Raw genomic sequence first — 17,229 nt, 5'->3', positions numbered from 1 at the left:
ATCCATCTTCAAAAAAAAAAGTTAGGAATAATAGAAAGGAGAGTTTTGGAACTAATAGCTTTGTTTTAATCTGCTGGGATGTGAGTAACACTAAGTCCATGAGGTAAAAGAAAAAATTGATTTCAGTATTATCAACCCAATACACTGTGAAAATTACATGTACCACTTTTTAGCCAGTGAAGCCTTTTATCATTAGCATATTTCACAATACAGATTAATATCTTTATCTGGAACTTAAAAAAAAGCCTACACATTTAGCTTTATGCTGAAATCTCTTTGACAACTTGAAAAATTACCAGATTTTATATCAAAATATAATAGGGAATTCTTACCTTAAGCACTCAGCATCATTTTGAGGCTTTTCATTGATCTTTGCTTTTTCTGCCTCTAGGTATTTGGTAGTACAAATGGCTTCAATCTTTTTATCTTCAAAAACTAAACAATTAAGAAAACGCTTACAATCTTTAAAAAAATAAACAGAAGAGTTCATTCATAAGAACAATACTCTAATTTTTAGTGCTTTATATAAAACGTATGCACTCATGATTCTTAATTTTCTATTTTAATATAGCAACTACAGGCATAAAAAAAGATCTTGACAAAATTTATGACATTAAAAATATCAGATCTAACACTTTTTTTTTAATGTTTTACCTGTTTCATCTTTATACCAATAATAACACTGTATCTCAATAGGTGAGTATACTTGGAAAGAATAATATGACCCATTATGCATACGTAACTATATTCATCAGCAAAATAAACTAGCTCATAAAGATAATACCTTTAAGTTTTCTCTGCACAGTAAGTAATTCTTGTACTAATTCACTCTTTTGTTTTTGAAGTTCACATAACTGGCCACTATCATGGTCCATCGATTTTATTTCTAGAAACAAATAGACAAATAAAAGCCATATTTTAGCCACTTAGCTTTGCCTTGAATATGTCAACAAGTATTAACGTGTGTGTGTGTGTACTAAAAATTTAAGTAGTATATGGTCAACTTTTAAACTGATAAGAACAGATACTGTATTTGATCTTAGTCAAAAGGCTGAGAAATGATTCATATGGTCAATTTTAAGCCCCAACAAGCTTTCTTTGGCCGTCTAGAAACTGTTTCTAATGAACTGACCAGAATTAATTAAGCAACAATGAGGTACAAAAGAATTAGTTAATTGAGGGTTAGACTACCTAGAGAAAATTCAAAACAATGTAACATCACTAAGTAAAACAAGCTTCCCAATGAGATAATAAGAAAACTCTATCCTTCATAAGTAAAGCATATTTAAAATGACATTGCATAGTACTCACTATATGGCTACACACTTCTACAATACTGCTAATATTGCTTCTTCTACCTAGAATAGCTTTCCTCTTTTTCTCCCCACAATAAACTCCTAATTCATCCTTTAAGAGTCATCTCCTAATTTTTCAAAAGGTAAACAATAAATTAGGACACAAAATTTAAACACATGACACCACACAACTAGCTAACTTCCTTAATTTACAAAGAGCTCATATAAATCAGTAAGAGTAGAAATGTAGAAAGATGAACAAACAGTATGAACAGATTGTTCACAGGAAAATAAAAAGAAATTTAAGTGACTAATAAATTCAGAGAGGTAAATTCAACATCATGCAAAATCAAAGAAATGTGAATTAAAGCAACAATAAAAATAATATTTTTGCTTGTCAGATTGGCAAAGATTAAAGTCAGTGATAATGCCCACATTGGTAATGGTATAGGATAATAATACAAGAAAACGGCATTCTCCTAAACAGTTGGTGGGAAAATTAATTAATTTGGTGATTTAAGGAATCTGATTTGACATTAAGTCTCTTAATATTTTTCTCTGACCTAGCGGTTCCATTAGTAGATTCTACGAGACAAATTTAGTGACAAAAGTATAAGGAGATATATACTCAGATAATTAGAGGCCCTTATTGATGGTCATGTAGGTTGTTTACTGATTTTGCTTTTATTTTGTTTTCTTCTGAAATCGCCACCAATCCCTCCACCTGTGCACCATTTCCTATCTTCTCTGGGAACTTTACTTCTCTCTTGAATTTTCAACTCTACTTCTCCATGGGCTCTGATCCATCATCATTTAATATGTTCAAATACCTCCTGTCTCAAACAACAGAAATGAAAAATGGACAACACATAACCCACTAGAAGCCCTCCCCTGACCTCATAACCCCCTGTTTACTGGACTCTCTCATCCAGAGAAACTTCGCTTCAAGGGCTTGTGGGCGCTTATGATCACCATCTCCTCTGTTCTCACTGCTCAACCCATTACAACTTGGCCTCTACCCTTCCTCTCTTCCTACCCCCATCTGTTGCTTTTCCTAAAGATTACAAGGGACCTTCCATGGCTGCTTCTTAGTTTTCATGGTTGACAATTTGGCAACATTTAACATGGGCTGATCGCTCCCTCACACACTCTCTCTCCCTGAGGTGATCTCCCATTTCACACAGTAACGTGTCCTGCCTACCTTACACACTCATCACTGGCCTTTTTCTTCTTCTTGCTTTGAAAATCCTGGTGTTCCTCAGTTTTCTATTATTTACTTTCAATACATTTTTCCTGGATGACTCCTGAATTAATTATTAATTAATTTTTATGTTATGTTATCTTAGTCACCATACAGAACATCATTAGTTTTTTGCTCTAGCATCCCATGATTCATTGTTTGCATATAACAGTTTCAGCTCAAATCTCCCTCGGAGCTCTTGACTTACATATCCAACTTTCTGATATTGACTCAAATCTGCCATTTGGCTAATTCCTATCACCCTTCAGACCTCAGTCTGAAAGTCACTTGCCCCGGGAGATCTTCCTTCACTCCTGGTCCAGGGTAACTTCCCTTACTATACATTCACACCTCATTTTATACTTCTTTTGAAACAGTTATCAATTCATAATTATCTCTTTCATACTATTAGAGACAGAGCATTAAACAAAGTCCTGCCATTACAGAGTTTAAAGTTTCATATAAAAATGTTAAAATATACATAGAGACGGATGCGTTTTGTGCAAGTACAAAGACCAACAGTACCAGGTACTATGGAAGCAAATCTATTAAAATAAACCCATACTTCTGGAAGAAAGGACACAAAAGAGAGGGCTCCCACAGTATTTGTGGTATCAAGGACTTTTTTCTTTACCAATTTTTGGAGGAATAATTAACATAAAGTATATCCACCTAACAGCATACAATTCTCTGAGTTTTGGTTCTCACATACACTCGTGAAAACACCACCACAATCAAGAAACTGTGTTTCTATCAATACCAAAAGCTTCCTCTGCCCTTTTGCAATTTATTCATTCTGACACTGGCAACCACTGATCAGCTTGTTGTCCCACACAGTTTGCCTTGTATTTAGTATGTATTCTTCTGTGCCCAGCTTCCTTCCGTCACCATATCCTTTTGAGACGCATCTGTGTTGTCTGTGAGCAGATCTGTTCTTATCTCTGAGTATTTCACGGCATGGGTACAGAAATTTTGTTTATCCATTTACCTCTTAATGGACATTTGAGTTATGTTCAGTTTTTGGCTACAGTGAATAAATTTTCTAAAAACTTAGTGTGGACCTAAGTTTCACTTCTCTGGTGTATCTAGTTGTAGAATGGCTGGGTCATATGGCAAATGTTTGTTTAATGGTTTAAGAAACTTTTATCCATTTTGAGTTTATCTTTGTGTACGATGTAAGAGAATGGTCGAGTTTCATTCTTCTACATATAGCTGCCCAGTTTCCCCAGCACCATTTATTGAAGAGACTGTCTTTTTTCCACTCTATATTTTTTCCTGTTTTGTCTAAGATTATTTGACCATAGAGTTGAGGGTCCATATCTGGGCTCTCTACTCTGTTCCACTGGTCTATGTGTCTGTTTTTATGCCAGTACCATGCTGTCTTGGTGATCACAGCTTTGTAGTAAAGCTTGAAATCAGGTAACGTGATGCCCCCAGTTTTATTTTTGTTTTTCGACATTTCCTTAGTGATTCGGGGTCTCTTCTGATTCCATACAAATTTTAGGATTATTTGCTCCAGCTCTTTGAAGAATACCGGTGGAATTTTGATCAAAATAGCATTAAAAGTATAGATTGCTCTAGGCAGTATAGACATTTTAACAATGTTTATTCTTCCAATCCAAGAGCATGGAATGGTCTTCCATCTTTTTGTGTCTTCTTCAATTTCTTTCATGAGTGTTCTATAGTTCCTTGAGTACAGATCCTTTACCTCTTTGGTTAGGTTTATTCCCAGGTATCTTATGGTTCTTGGTGCTATAATAAATGGAATCGATTCTCTAATTTCCCTTTCTGTATTTTCATTGTTAGTGTATAAGAAAGCCACTGATTTCTGTACATTGACTTTGTATCCTGCCACGTTGCTGAATTGCTATATGAGTTCTAGTAGTTTGGGGGTGGAGTCTTTTGGGTTTTCCATATAAAGAATCATGTCATCTGCCAAGAGAGAGAGTTTGACTTCTTCATTACCAATCTGGATACCTTTTATTTTCCTTTGTTGTCTGATTGCTGTTGCTAGGACTTCTAATACTATGTTGAACAAGAGTGGTGAGAGTGGGCATACTTGTCGTGTTCCTCATCTCAACGGGAAGGACGCAAGCTTTTTCCCATTGAGGATGATATTTGCTGGGGGTCTTTCATAGATAGATTTGATAAGAAACTGAAAAACAATTTCCAAAGTGGTTGTACCATTTATTTTGCATTCTCATCAGTACCATATGAATTTCAGATGCTCCCCATACTTGCCAACACTTGATATGACCAGCCTTTCGAATTTTAACTAAATGTAGGTACAGTGATATACACTGTGGTTTTAATTTGTATTTTCCTGATAGCTAAAGATATTGAGTATCTTTTCATATGTTCATTGGTCATCAGTATATGCCCTTTTGTGAAGTTCAATCCTTTTCCCCTTTTAGAATCAGTTTTGTTGCCTTCTTATTATTAAGTTGTAAGAGTTCATTATATTCTAGGTAACAGTACACAAGCAGATATATGTATTGCAAATATTTTCTTCAAGTCTTTGGTTTGTCTTTTTCTTAATAGTATTTTTTTTTAATTTATTTGAAATCCAGTTTATTTTTTTTCATGTTTCTGTGTCCCACCTAAGAATTCTTCTAGGAGTTTCATGATGTTAGCTTTTATGTTTAGATGTATGGTTCGTTCTGAGTTAATGTTTAATATGGTATGAAGTAAAATTTAAGAATCATTGTTTTGCAATGGATGTCCAATTGTTCCAGCACCATTTACTGAAAAGATTTTCCTTTCCCCCACTGAACTGCCTTGCTACTTTTGTTGACAATCAATTGACCCTATCTGCATAAGGCTATTTCTCTTTCCTTCCCGTGGTACCAATATGCCTATTTTTAAGGCAGTGACACATTATCTTGATTACTATAGCTTTTTAGAAAAACTTGAAATCAGGGAGTATAAATCCTCAAATTTTGTTCTTTTAAAAAATTTTGGCTGTTCTAAGTGATTTACATTTTTATATAAATATTAGAATTAGCTTGTCAAGGCTTACTAAAACTTAATGGGATTTTTACCGAAATTCTGTTGAACCTATGATCAATTAGAAGAGAATGGACCTATTAACAAAATTGAATTTTCTAATCCATGAACATGATAAATCTATCTACTTAGGTCTTCCTTAACTTCTCTCAGCAATGCTCTGTAGTTTATAGTATAGAAGTCCCTCATGTCTCTTGTTAAATTTGTTTCTATTTTGTTTTTAGATGCTGTTTAAATGGTATTTTTATTCCACTTTCTATTGTTTGCTGTTAGAATATAAGAATTCAACTGATTTTTTTTTTTTTCTTTAGAGAAAGGGAGAGTGGTGGAGGGAGGGAAATAGGGAGAGGGAAAGAGAGAATCTTAAGCAAGCTCCATGCTGGGCAGATCTGAGATCATGACCTGATCCCAAATCAAGAGTCTGACACTTAACATCTAGACCATCCAGGTGCCCCTCAACTGATTTTTAAATATATACCTTATATCCTATAACCTTACCATATTGACTTATTAATTTTAGTAATTGTTTTATAAATTCCTTATAATTTTCTATGTAAACAATCATGTAATCTATAAATAGAGACAACTTTGTCTCATTGAAATGGTTAAAATGGCTAGGACATCCACAGCCATATTGAATGGAAGTGATAAGAATGGACATTCTTGCCTTATTGTCAATCTTTGTGGGGAAAGTATTTAATACGTCACCATTTCAAATGATATTGGTATTTGCTATTTCATCATTAAGTGTAATATTAGTTGTAGGCTTTTCAAAGAGGTTCTTTAACTGGTTGAGGAAGTTTCCTTCTATTCCTGGTTTTCTGGGAGTTATGTAGGGCTGTATAGATCCCTTTACCAGTTCTCTTTTCCAGTCCTTTATGAGATAGCTGTCATAGATGCATATGGTATGCATGTATACAAACTTCCTCTGCATACATTATAAATTCTGTAAGACAATATATTATTTGCTTTAAACAATCATATGTATCTTTTCAAGTTAAGAGAAAAAAATTGATATTTTAATTGTCCAAATATTTGCCATTTCTGTTTATTTTAATTCATTAAACATGATCCAAGTTTCTCTCTGGTATTATTTTTGCTTCTACTTGGAAGCCTTCCTTTAGCATTAGAGTTATTGTTCCCTGTTTTCAAGATTTTTTCTTTCTCTTTGACTTGTTAACAGTTTGACTATTATTAAATGGCTAGGCATGGATTTCTTTGAATTTATCATATTTGGATTTGCTGAACTTCTTGAATCTGCAAATTAATGTCTTTTAGAAAATTTAGGAAATTTCCTGCTGTGATCTCTTCAAATATATTTTCTGCCAATTCTCTTTCTTTTCCTTCAGAGACTTCAATTACTTGAATGTTAGACCTTTTAAAATTGTCCTACATGTCCCTAAATTTCTAATTTTTTGTTTCATTTTATTTTGTTTTAATTTTTCCCCTCTTTTTCAGATCGGACAATTTCTATCAACCTATCTTCATGTTCACTGGCTCTTCTATGAGTTCCATTCTGTTATTAAACTTATTCAGTGACATTCTTATTTCAGATAATAATTTTTCAGTTCTAATTTATTTTCACATTTTGTATTTCTCCACTGAGTTACCTATCATATATTACAAGTGCAACTTCCTTAACTCACTGAGCATAGCTCAATAATAAATGCTATAAAGTATTTCATAATTTCAGTATCTAGATCACTGTGGGTTTGGCATCTTAGGGTTTTCTTTTGATACTAGGTCACATTTCACTGATTCTTCAGAGGTCAAGTAATTTTGGATTGCATCCTAAACACTGTGAGTATCATGCTGTGTAAACTTTGGATTTTTTTCATAATAGCCACTCTAATGGGTATGAAGTCGGGTGTCTTTGTGGTTTTGATTTCCATTTCTCTAAAGGCTAGTGATGTACAGCAGCTTTTTGTGTGCTTATTGGCCATATCTTTGGAGAAATGTTTATTCAAATCCTTTGCCCATTTTTAAAATTGAGTTGCTTATTTTTTTGATGTTGAATTATAGTTCTTCTATATTCTAGCCATTAGAAGCACTTGGCTGGCTGAGTCAGTAGAGCATAGGACTCTTGACTTTGGGGTTGTGAGTTCAAGCCCTAAACTGGGTGCAGAAACTACTTAAAAAATATCCTGGATATTAATCCCTTATCAAAGAAATGATTTGCAAATATTTTCTTCCATAAAAAAACACAACTCATTCTTTCTGAGAGTTCCGCTTTTACTCTCTTGATAGTGTCCTCTGACATACAAAAGATCTTAATCTTAATGAAATACAATCTATTTTTTCTTTTGTTGCCTGTGTTTTTGATATCCAAGAAATCATCTCTAAATCCAATATGATGAAGTGCGAAGTGTTTCCTATATGATTTCTTCTAAGAGCTTTCTTGTTTTACTTCTTAAGTTTAAGACTTTTGTCCATTTTTAGCTAATTTTTGCATATTGTGTAAGGTAAGAGTGGTATCCAGTTTTCCCAGATCCATTTTTTCAAAAGACTATCCTTTCCCATTGAATAGTCTTGGCATTGTTATAAAAAATCATTTGACCACATACATGAGAGTTTATATTTGAGCTCTCTATTATATCCTGATTTTCTATATGTCTATCCTTATTCTAGTACCACACAGTTTTGATTACTGTGGCATTTTAGTAAGTTTTGGAATCAGAAGTATGAGTCTTCCAACTTTGTTCTTTTTTTCCAGGATAGTTTTGGCTTTTTGGGATCCTTTGGGATTTTATATGAATTTTAGGATGGTTTTTCAATTCATGAAAAAAACACTGTTGGGGGCACCTGGGTGGCTCAGTGGGTTGAAGCCTCTGCCTTCAGCTCAGGTCATGATCCCAGGGTCCTGGGATCGAGGCTCACATCGGGCTCTCTGCTCAGTGTGGAGCCTGCTTCTCCCTCTCTCTGCCTGCCTCTCTGCCTGCTTGTGATCTCTGTCAAATAAATAAATAAAATCTTAAAAAAAAAAAAAACACTGTTGGGATTTTGATAAAGATTACTTTGAATCTATACATCATTTTGGGTAATAATGTCATCTTAACAACACTAGGTTTTCCAATCCATGAACATGGGATGTCTTTCCACTTATTTGGGTCTTCTTTAATTTCTTTAAGCAATGTTTTATATAGTTTTCCATGTACAAATCTTTTACCACCTTGGTTAAATTTATTTTTAAGTATTTTATTCTTTTTGACACTATTATAAATGGAATTTAAATTTTTGTTCCTTTTTAGGTCACTTATTGCTCATACACAGAAATGCAACTTATTTTTGTGTGTTGATTTTGTATACTGCAACTTTGCTGTATTTATTTATTAGTTCCAGCAGTTTTTTGTTTTTTTGTTTTTTGTGGTATCCTTAGGTGTTTTATATGTAAGAGCATTATCATTTGGGCACAGAGACTACTTTTTCCTTTCCAATGTAGATGTGTTTTATTTCTTTTTCTTGCCTGATTGATTTGGCTAAAATTTCTAATATATGTTCGAAAGAAATGGTGATACCCATGACTTTTTGCAGAAAGTTAGTTTTAGTCTATAGACTTTTGTATTCTGACTTGTTATTGAAAATACACAGCAATATCACCTCACAGATTTAAAAAATGTTATGTTCCCCAACCTCTCCCACAGATTCTGATTCAATAGGTCTTGAATGAGACTCAAGCATTTAATATTTTTTAAAGCTTTCCAGATGTGTGCCTCTGTCCTACACTCTCTACCCAAAATAATTTCTCTCTCAGAACTTTATTTCCTTCATCTATAAAATCAGATTAAAAAGTATAATCCTCACATTTTTTTGCGGGTTTAATTATGTGGCAGGAAGCATCCTATGTGTTTCAGTATTATTTCATTGCATTCTCACAACAACCTTTGTTAAGGTCATGACTACTAACCCCCATCTTTACAAATGGGGAAACCGAACCAAAGAGAAGTTTGGCATCTTGCCCCAAATCACACAGCTATCAAATGGTAAAATTAAGATTTAAATGAAATCAACATGATATTAGCATTTATAGTCTTTAGGATGGCGGTTGCTTTATAGTATAAGCTTGACGAATATTACTTAAAATAGTAGTTGTCATATGTAAAGCAAATCTATACATTATTCATACTGAGAGCTCCAAGTCAGTAAAAGAGTTAAATGTGTTTATTATTCTCCATTTACTAAAGGCGTCAAAATAACAACATATTTTAGAAAGGCTTCCATTAAAAACTAATTTTGCACTTAATATCATTTATATTTTCATTCTCTATTTCCTCAACTCCCATTGACTCCAATCTATTACCACCAGTCTTTTTCTACTGTTCTACTTTATGCTACTGCACTTGACATCTTCTGATTGTCAAATTAATATCCTATTTTGTTTTCCACTAATTTGAGAAATACATATCTTGCTTTTGGCTTCTAAAATATTACTCTCTGCTGGGTCTCCTCTTGCCTTCTTTGACTACTCTGTACCATTCTTTTTCTTTCTTTCCATAAATATAATCCTTTCCCAGTTTCTGGCTTCAGTCTTCACTCCTCATCTATGTTCCCTCTATATGTTTTCTCTGAATAATGTCACCAACTCCTCTGGATTCAGTCCCAAACCTAATGGTCTAGCTCTAATCTTTCTTACCAGCTTCACAACCAAATTTTCCCCTGCCACCTGGGAATCTTCCCCGGTATATTCCATATACATCTCTAACTAAAAAGACCTGAAACAAAACTCAGTCATTTTGTCCAGAATAGGCTACAGTTCCAACATGCTTCTCTACCTCTGTTCTTCCTCCTGGTACCCTATTCTACCCAATCTCTGACATATGAAAACTATAATTCATCCCTGTCTATTTTTGTTCACCTCAATCAGTGATAAAGTCCTATCATTATGCCTATATATCTCTTTAATTTACCCTCTCTTCTCTGTGGCAATGTCTTTAGTTCAGGATCTTATCACAGATTGCAATAACCTACATGCTAGGGTTTCTGAAATGAAATTCTCCCCATGCCACTGTGTAACCTTGTTTCCTAATTTAAATTGTACTGATGGTAAAATGAGGATCATCATATCAGTCCTATCCCTATTATAGCTTCTATAACATTGTACTATAAATATCTGCTTCATATTTGACTCTTCCACATTTTAGTTTTATATCACCATAACGTACAACAATGCCCATCACATAACAGAGAGTAATAGATAAGTGCTTATTGAGTGAATGACTAAAAGCTCATGTCACATCTAATTCTAAAGAACTTGGGACCACTCACAATGTAAGATACAATTCCATTAGGATAAATAAGATAAAGATAAAAGAATAGCTATGCAATAATCAATTTACTTATGAAAAAGTTAATTTCTGGAAAATTCACTGGCTCAAAATAAGTTATTTTCATTAATGACAGATAAAAGAGGTGGCACTATATACTCATACCCCTCTTCAAAATGTTTGCCTGGTTTTCTAAGGCAGATATTTCAATCTTGACATTTTCTTTCATCAAAAGCTTTCTTTTCTTTGTTACTTCATACTCATTATTGAAGTCTGCAATTTCCTTAATAAATTTTTCTTCTTCCTCGGTCACTTTTTTCTTTGTAGCCCCCTAAAAAATAGAAACAAAAGATCAACTATAGATGTTAATTGTAATACTATTTTTCTATAGTGATTTAAAATGCAATCATTTGGAATTACTAACAACAAAAATATAAGATTATACTTCCTGGCATTATCAGAAAAATGCTTTATTCCTCAAGCAATATTAATAAAAAAGTGAAGCTACTACATACTAATAACCAACAATTTCCACATGAATGTTTTATCCTTAATGTTTTGGGAGTATTACTGAGATAGAAATCCTATAACTTGTCATTATATCTGTGTTTGTTTATGTATTAAACTTAGCAGCATAGGTGCCATTTTGTCACTGCAATATGAAATTAGGTAAAATAATCAAATGTCCAAGAGGGAAAATGAAAATCTACACTCAAAGGAATTACTGCTATAGAAAAACAACAAATAAGGAAATCCAAGGAAACCTTTTAAGATAGAGACAAAAAAAGTAAAATTATATATTTATTTCCAATTTAGTTCTACAAAGTAGTTTACGTTTTATGAAACATCAACATGAAGAGGAAATAAGAATTTCCAAAAACTCTGCACCATGACAGAATCTAAATATTACTATATTTTTTTTTTCTAAGAAATGTCAACCAATTGTGAACTACATTGGGGAACTAGCCATGTTACGCATAAGCTCAAACTTTGTTGGTTCTGACTTCAAATAAATATTCTTAGTATTTTTAAATGTATTTTCTTTGAACTGTCAATTAATTGCAAGTCACATTCTTAAACTGGCCCTGTCATTTAAAACTGAGTCTGCTGGTTCTGAGTTAAGATTAAAAAAAAATAAAGAAAATCTATCTCTTCACCAAGATCCATAAATATGCCTAAAGTGTGAACCTCTCTGCCTTTCAAAAGCATTAAAACCAAGGTCTGAAAGCCTGAGCAATTCAAGTCAGTTTCACTGGGTTTTTCTATGCTTATTACAATTGCAAATAATTTCTATATTGCATATCTGCTAATAGAATTCTTTCAAATTATATTACTCTACCAACTAGTTTTCAGTAGCATTTAATACTTTTCCATATCTGAACAGGACTATCTGCCAATATGCATACGTATAATTTTCTAAAAGTACACCTAAGTATATTTAAATACTTTTCAATACAGTTAGTGGAAAAAGATATTTCTAAGGAGCTGGAGACTTACAAAGGTTTGGAGAAGCATATTCCTCTGGTTTGTAATTTCACTACACTGTCTTTCTAAGGCATTTTCATGAATTTTCCAAAGCTGTAAGAGGAAGGCTTTTTCTGAAAACTGCTGAACCTTTAAAGTGAAAAAACAGAAATCAGAATGAAATAATTGTTAAACATTTTAGGATGTCTTAGCTAACAGAATAATCTGCATAGTATAAGGTATTTTCTGTATTAATCTTAAATGCAAAATAAAATTTACATTAAACATCTTATTTTAGGGGCGCCTGGGTGGCTCAGTGGGTTAAAGCCTCTGCCTTAGGCTCAGGTCATGATCCCAGGGTCCTGGGATCAAGCCCCACATTGGGCTCTCTGCTCAGCGGGGAGCCTGCTTCCTCCTCTCTCTGCCTGCCTCTCTGCCTACCTGTGATCTCTGTCTGTCAAATAAATAAATAAATAGTCTTAAAAAAAACCCACAAAACCTTATTTTATATATACCACCATATATTATTTTATAACGGTTCTATCATTGCAAGTTTTATAATATTTCCCCTCAGTAAGAATATAGGCCCCTTGATGGCAGAAAATGTGTTTTCTTTTTTCTTTACAATACCTCACACAATTCTTAGCCTAGATATCAAAAGCTTATTGACTACACATATTAAACTCTGCTTCAAGACAGCCCACGTTAAAGAACAAGTTTCTATTCTCATCACTTATGAGGAAGATATGGATGAATTAAACATGTATACAGTAAGACTAATAAAATGAGATAAAATCTATAAACCATAGGCAAAAACCCAGTCCCACGACTATAGTTATACCAAGAAAAACACAAATCTGCTAAAGTCCTCCATGCTTTTGAGAACTCATTTTTTATTTTAGTACCTCATTTGGGTTCTAGTTAGCAAAAGACATAATAAACATTAATATTGGATATGTAACTATTATTTCATTTGGGCTATAAAGAATAGCATCTCCTGAGACCATGAATATTGAAATGAAAGTCAGGAAACTTTAATATATAAAAGCTAAAATTGATGCCAGACTGGGAATAATCTTTCCTCTATATTCAGCACTGGCCCTCATAAGAAAGCATCACTTTTAGTTTGGGGCTGTTCCCATCTCCACAGTGAAAAGAAACAGGAAATAAATTCAATTTAAATTGCAGAAAGCAAGATTTATGTTAGCCACCAGAACTTCCTGAAGGTGAGAGACAGGGTGTGAAATCTCTGTCCCAGAAGATACTGAATAGTAAAGAGCTTAAGAATAGTCTAGTCCAGAGGCAAAGGGTTGGCCTGAAAGATATTTTGAAACGATATGGCTAAAAAGTCCAGGAAATACTGGCATTAAAAAAGTAACAGAAAAAAAAGTAATGGAAATAAAACAGAAAATATGGTCTTGCATATATATAATATCCTGGCACATCTGCTCACACCTTCAATACTTGTTGCTGTTCTCATCAATTCTATCTTAAGAAAGACATCAATAGAGAACGATAAAAGAGATGCAATTTTCATGACCAAAGAAACTCAGAAAATACCTTTAAAGTTGGCGGAAGGAAGAATGTGGCAGTTAGTTATTTTACTATCTAAGAAGACAGAAATTAGGAAACATATGGCCAGATCTATGAAATGGTTGGGGTCCCCCAATAATGGGTCCGTGATTAAAGGAGCAAGACTGATACAAAGTGAAGGTCAAGCAAAGCTTTATTTCGCACCAAGCATCAAGAATCAAACCCAACGTTTGGGGCTTTTACAGAGAGGGCGACCCCTCTCTGTTTCACAGACTAGCTTTTATAGAGCAAAGGCCATGTGGTTGGGCCTGGCCATGCACAGGTGGCCAATGAAGTTTTAACACACAGAGAAAGCTGCACAGTCATGCTAGGTGACCAACTGAATTACAATTTACCCTAGTAGACATTTGAACCAACCTATCACCTTGCAGAATTGGCACCCAAAAGGCAGGGCCCACACTCCTTGGTAACTAAGGAGACAGTATGCGCCCCCCCCACCCAACTGATTGGATGTCTTCACCTGGCCTGACCCACCCTTGTATTTGGGCTTTGTTACCTGGGGCTGGTTTCCGGGACTTGTTTTTAAGTAAGTTCCTGGGGCTGGGGGTGGGGGTGGGGCGTGAGCAGAGTCAGTTTAACTTTTACAACAAAATGGCAGTTCAACCGCGGTGGGGCTGCTCTGGCTAAATAGACCCTTACAAAATCATATAGAAGATGGAAGCAGCAAACAAAAGGAGGATCATGAATTCTATCACATTCTTTTAGAATAAGAAAATACTTCAGAGCTATTTACTATTTACTTATTATATGAGAATAAAATGAGTTTCAAAAATGTGAAATTTCTTAACATAGGTAATATAATTAATTATGGGCAAACCCACAACTAAAACCCAGCTCTTCTGATTTCCTTTCTCCTAAATTAGGACTAGAACTATTTCAAAGTAATAGAGACACTTCTGCAACTAAGATGGACTTTAGTCTCTGATAAAAGCAGAAGATGAAAGTATGTAAGTTTGAGAAACAGTAAAACCACCAGAACTTAATGAGAGAAGGTTGCTTGTAGTATATACCTAACTCTCAGAGCTGCTATTTTGGACAGTAACCATGAATGCCTGCAAAATTGCTTTGAGACCAGATATTGGGCTGGAAAAATTCTGGTTTAATCCAATAAGGTATGTCATGTACGAATCAAAATTCCGGAATTCTAATTGTTTCCGTCACTGATCGGTTGTGAAAGACCTTTGTCGAAACCCCAAAATGAAGAAAATAGTACTTATCAGGCTAAGAAATTTTTAAGTAAGTCATAACCAAATTTATTATTCAGGTTCATAAAAGCCTTATGGTAAGAAATAAAAAATTAAGGTGTACCATTCCAGCTATCACCAACTAAGACCTAAAACTACCACTGTCCTCTTTCCTAAAAAAGAAAATAAATATTAAAGAGAGCTATTAGACAAGTTGTCATTTAATTGGAATATTTTACCATAATCTGAAAAATGAAACCTATATACCCCAAATGAAAAGTAGAGAACTATTCAAAAGCTTTATAAGAAAAGCATATCTATACATTTCCTCTTCCCCCAAACTTCTATGGGAATTATCATTTTGAGATCTTTTCAGCTTCTTTGTTGTTGTTGTTTTTATTATTATTGGTCTGCTTCTCCTCATCATTCCCACTTTTCCTCTTATATTCTGTCTTTATCTTTTAACTCCACATTTTCCTCTTTAAATCAACCTAAAAGTTCCAGAGTCAATAAGTACAGAAAAATTATAGTAACACTAATTTTTAAATTCACTTAGTATCTGTGATGAAAACATTTAATACAAAATGGAATTGGCAAGTAAAGGAAAAAGCGTAATAGAAAAAGAGGCAGGAGTTAGGGAAAACTCAAGTCAGTAACAGCAGATGCCCACAATATGATGATGATTCACATGGTGAAGACAACAGTAAGTTAAGGTTCCAGAAGCCACATGGGTCTATTATTAATAGAGTTCTTTCATATTTTAATGAAACTGAAAGGACAAAGACTTGTGGATCTTCCCAGTTCCTCTCTGCCAAGTGTAAGCTGTTACTCTTAAAAACGGAAATAGCTTTTCATGGCCACCTATTTGCAGAATGTGTTTCTCATTATCCCTTTTGTTCTTTCTGTTATCATGACCAACTCCTTAAACTATTTTTCACACTCTTGTGTTTGAAAACCAGACCTACTGATATGTAAAATCTAGGTAAACAATTCCAGATATAATCTGGAACATATTGCTATGAACACAAGACAAGGTCATTTCACAGAATAAATTATCATCAGAAACATCTCTTTTATTGTAAAAATGATGGGTGCAGATGAGAATTGGAAAGGTACTAGAAGAAATGTAAAACAGACTTAAAAATAATTTTAACTAAGGTATAATTGATTTACAGCATTATAGTAGTTTTGAGTGTACAACAAAATGATTTGATATTTATATACATTGCCAAATGATCACTACAGCAAGTATAGTTACCATTTGTGTCCAAAGGTAAAAAATCTTTTTTTTTTTCTTTTGAGGACAACATTTTAAGATTTATTCTCTTGGCAACTTTCAGTATCACTGACTATGGTCACCACACATTATGACCTTGTATTATGACCTGAGCACTTACTTAATTTATAACTGGAAGATTGTACCCTTCGACCCTCTTCACCTATTTTGCCCCCCGCCGCCACCAAATTCCTCCCCACTGGTAACTACTAATCTATTCTCTGTATCTATTAGTTTGGTTTTCCTTTGTTTGTTAGTATGTTTTGTTTCTTCAGATTCCACATATAAGTGAAATTGTATGGTATTTGTCTTTCTCTATCTGATTTATTTCACTTAGCATAATACCCTCAATTCCATTAATGTTGTTGCAAATAGCAAGATTTCATTCTTTTTTTTATGGCTGAGTGGTATTCCATTATATATTTAGCTACATCTTCTTTATCCATTCATCCATTGATGGATACTTAGGTTGTTTCCATATCTTGACTATCATAAACAGTGCTGCAGTGAACATAGGGGTATACATATCATTTCAAATTAGTGTTCCCATTTTCTTTGGGTAAATACCCAGAAGTGGAATTGCTAGATCATACAGTAGTTCTGTTTTTAATTTTTTGAGGAACCTCCATACCATTTTCCATAGTAGTTGCACCATTTACAGTCATACCAACAGTGCAAGAGGGTTCCCTTTTCACCACATCCTTGCCAACACTTGTTATTTGTCTTTTTGATTAAAACGATCTTAACAGATATGAGGTGATATCTCATTGTGGTATTGATTTGCATTTCCCTGATGATTAGTAAGGTTGAGTACATTTCCATGTGCCTGTTGGCCATCTGTATGTCTTCTTTGAAAAAATATTTATGCAGATCCTCTACCCATTTTTATTTTGTGTGTGTGTGTGTGCAT

At 33.9% G+C, this 17,229-nt stretch overlaps 1 protein-coding gene and 1 pseudogene across 1 annotated transcript in view; both read right to left on the bottom strand.

Moving 5' to 3' along the window:
* Nucleotides 1-17,229, bottom strand: part of CCDC172 (coiled-coil domain containing 172) — a 56,298-nt gene that overhangs the window by 17,952 nt on the left and 21,117 nt on the right. The window contains exons 4-7 of the mRNA XM_032313050.1: nt 12,300-12,416; nt 10,968-11,133; nt 785-886; nt 333-435 (exon numbers count right to left, since the gene is read on the bottom strand). Of these exons, the coding sequence (XP_032168941.1) occupies nt 333-435; nt 785-886; nt 10,968-11,133; nt 12,300-12,416 (488 nt within the window). The remainder of the gene's footprint in view (nt 1-332; nt 436-784; nt 887-10,967; nt 11,134-12,299; nt 12,417-17,229) is intronic.
* LOC116573829 lies at nt 959-1,063 on the bottom strand (annotated as a pseudogene).

The sequence above is a fragment of the Mustela erminea genome, chromosome 14, assembly GCF_009829155.1.
Source record: "Mustela erminea isolate mMusErm1 chromosome 14, mMusErm1.Pri, whole genome shotgun sequence".
Lineage (NCBI taxonomy): Eukaryota > Metazoa > Chordata > Mammalia > Carnivora > Mustelidae > Mustela > Mustela erminea.
Note: the sequence above shows the minus strand (reverse complement) of the source record. Positions and strands in the feature narration are given on the sequence as shown.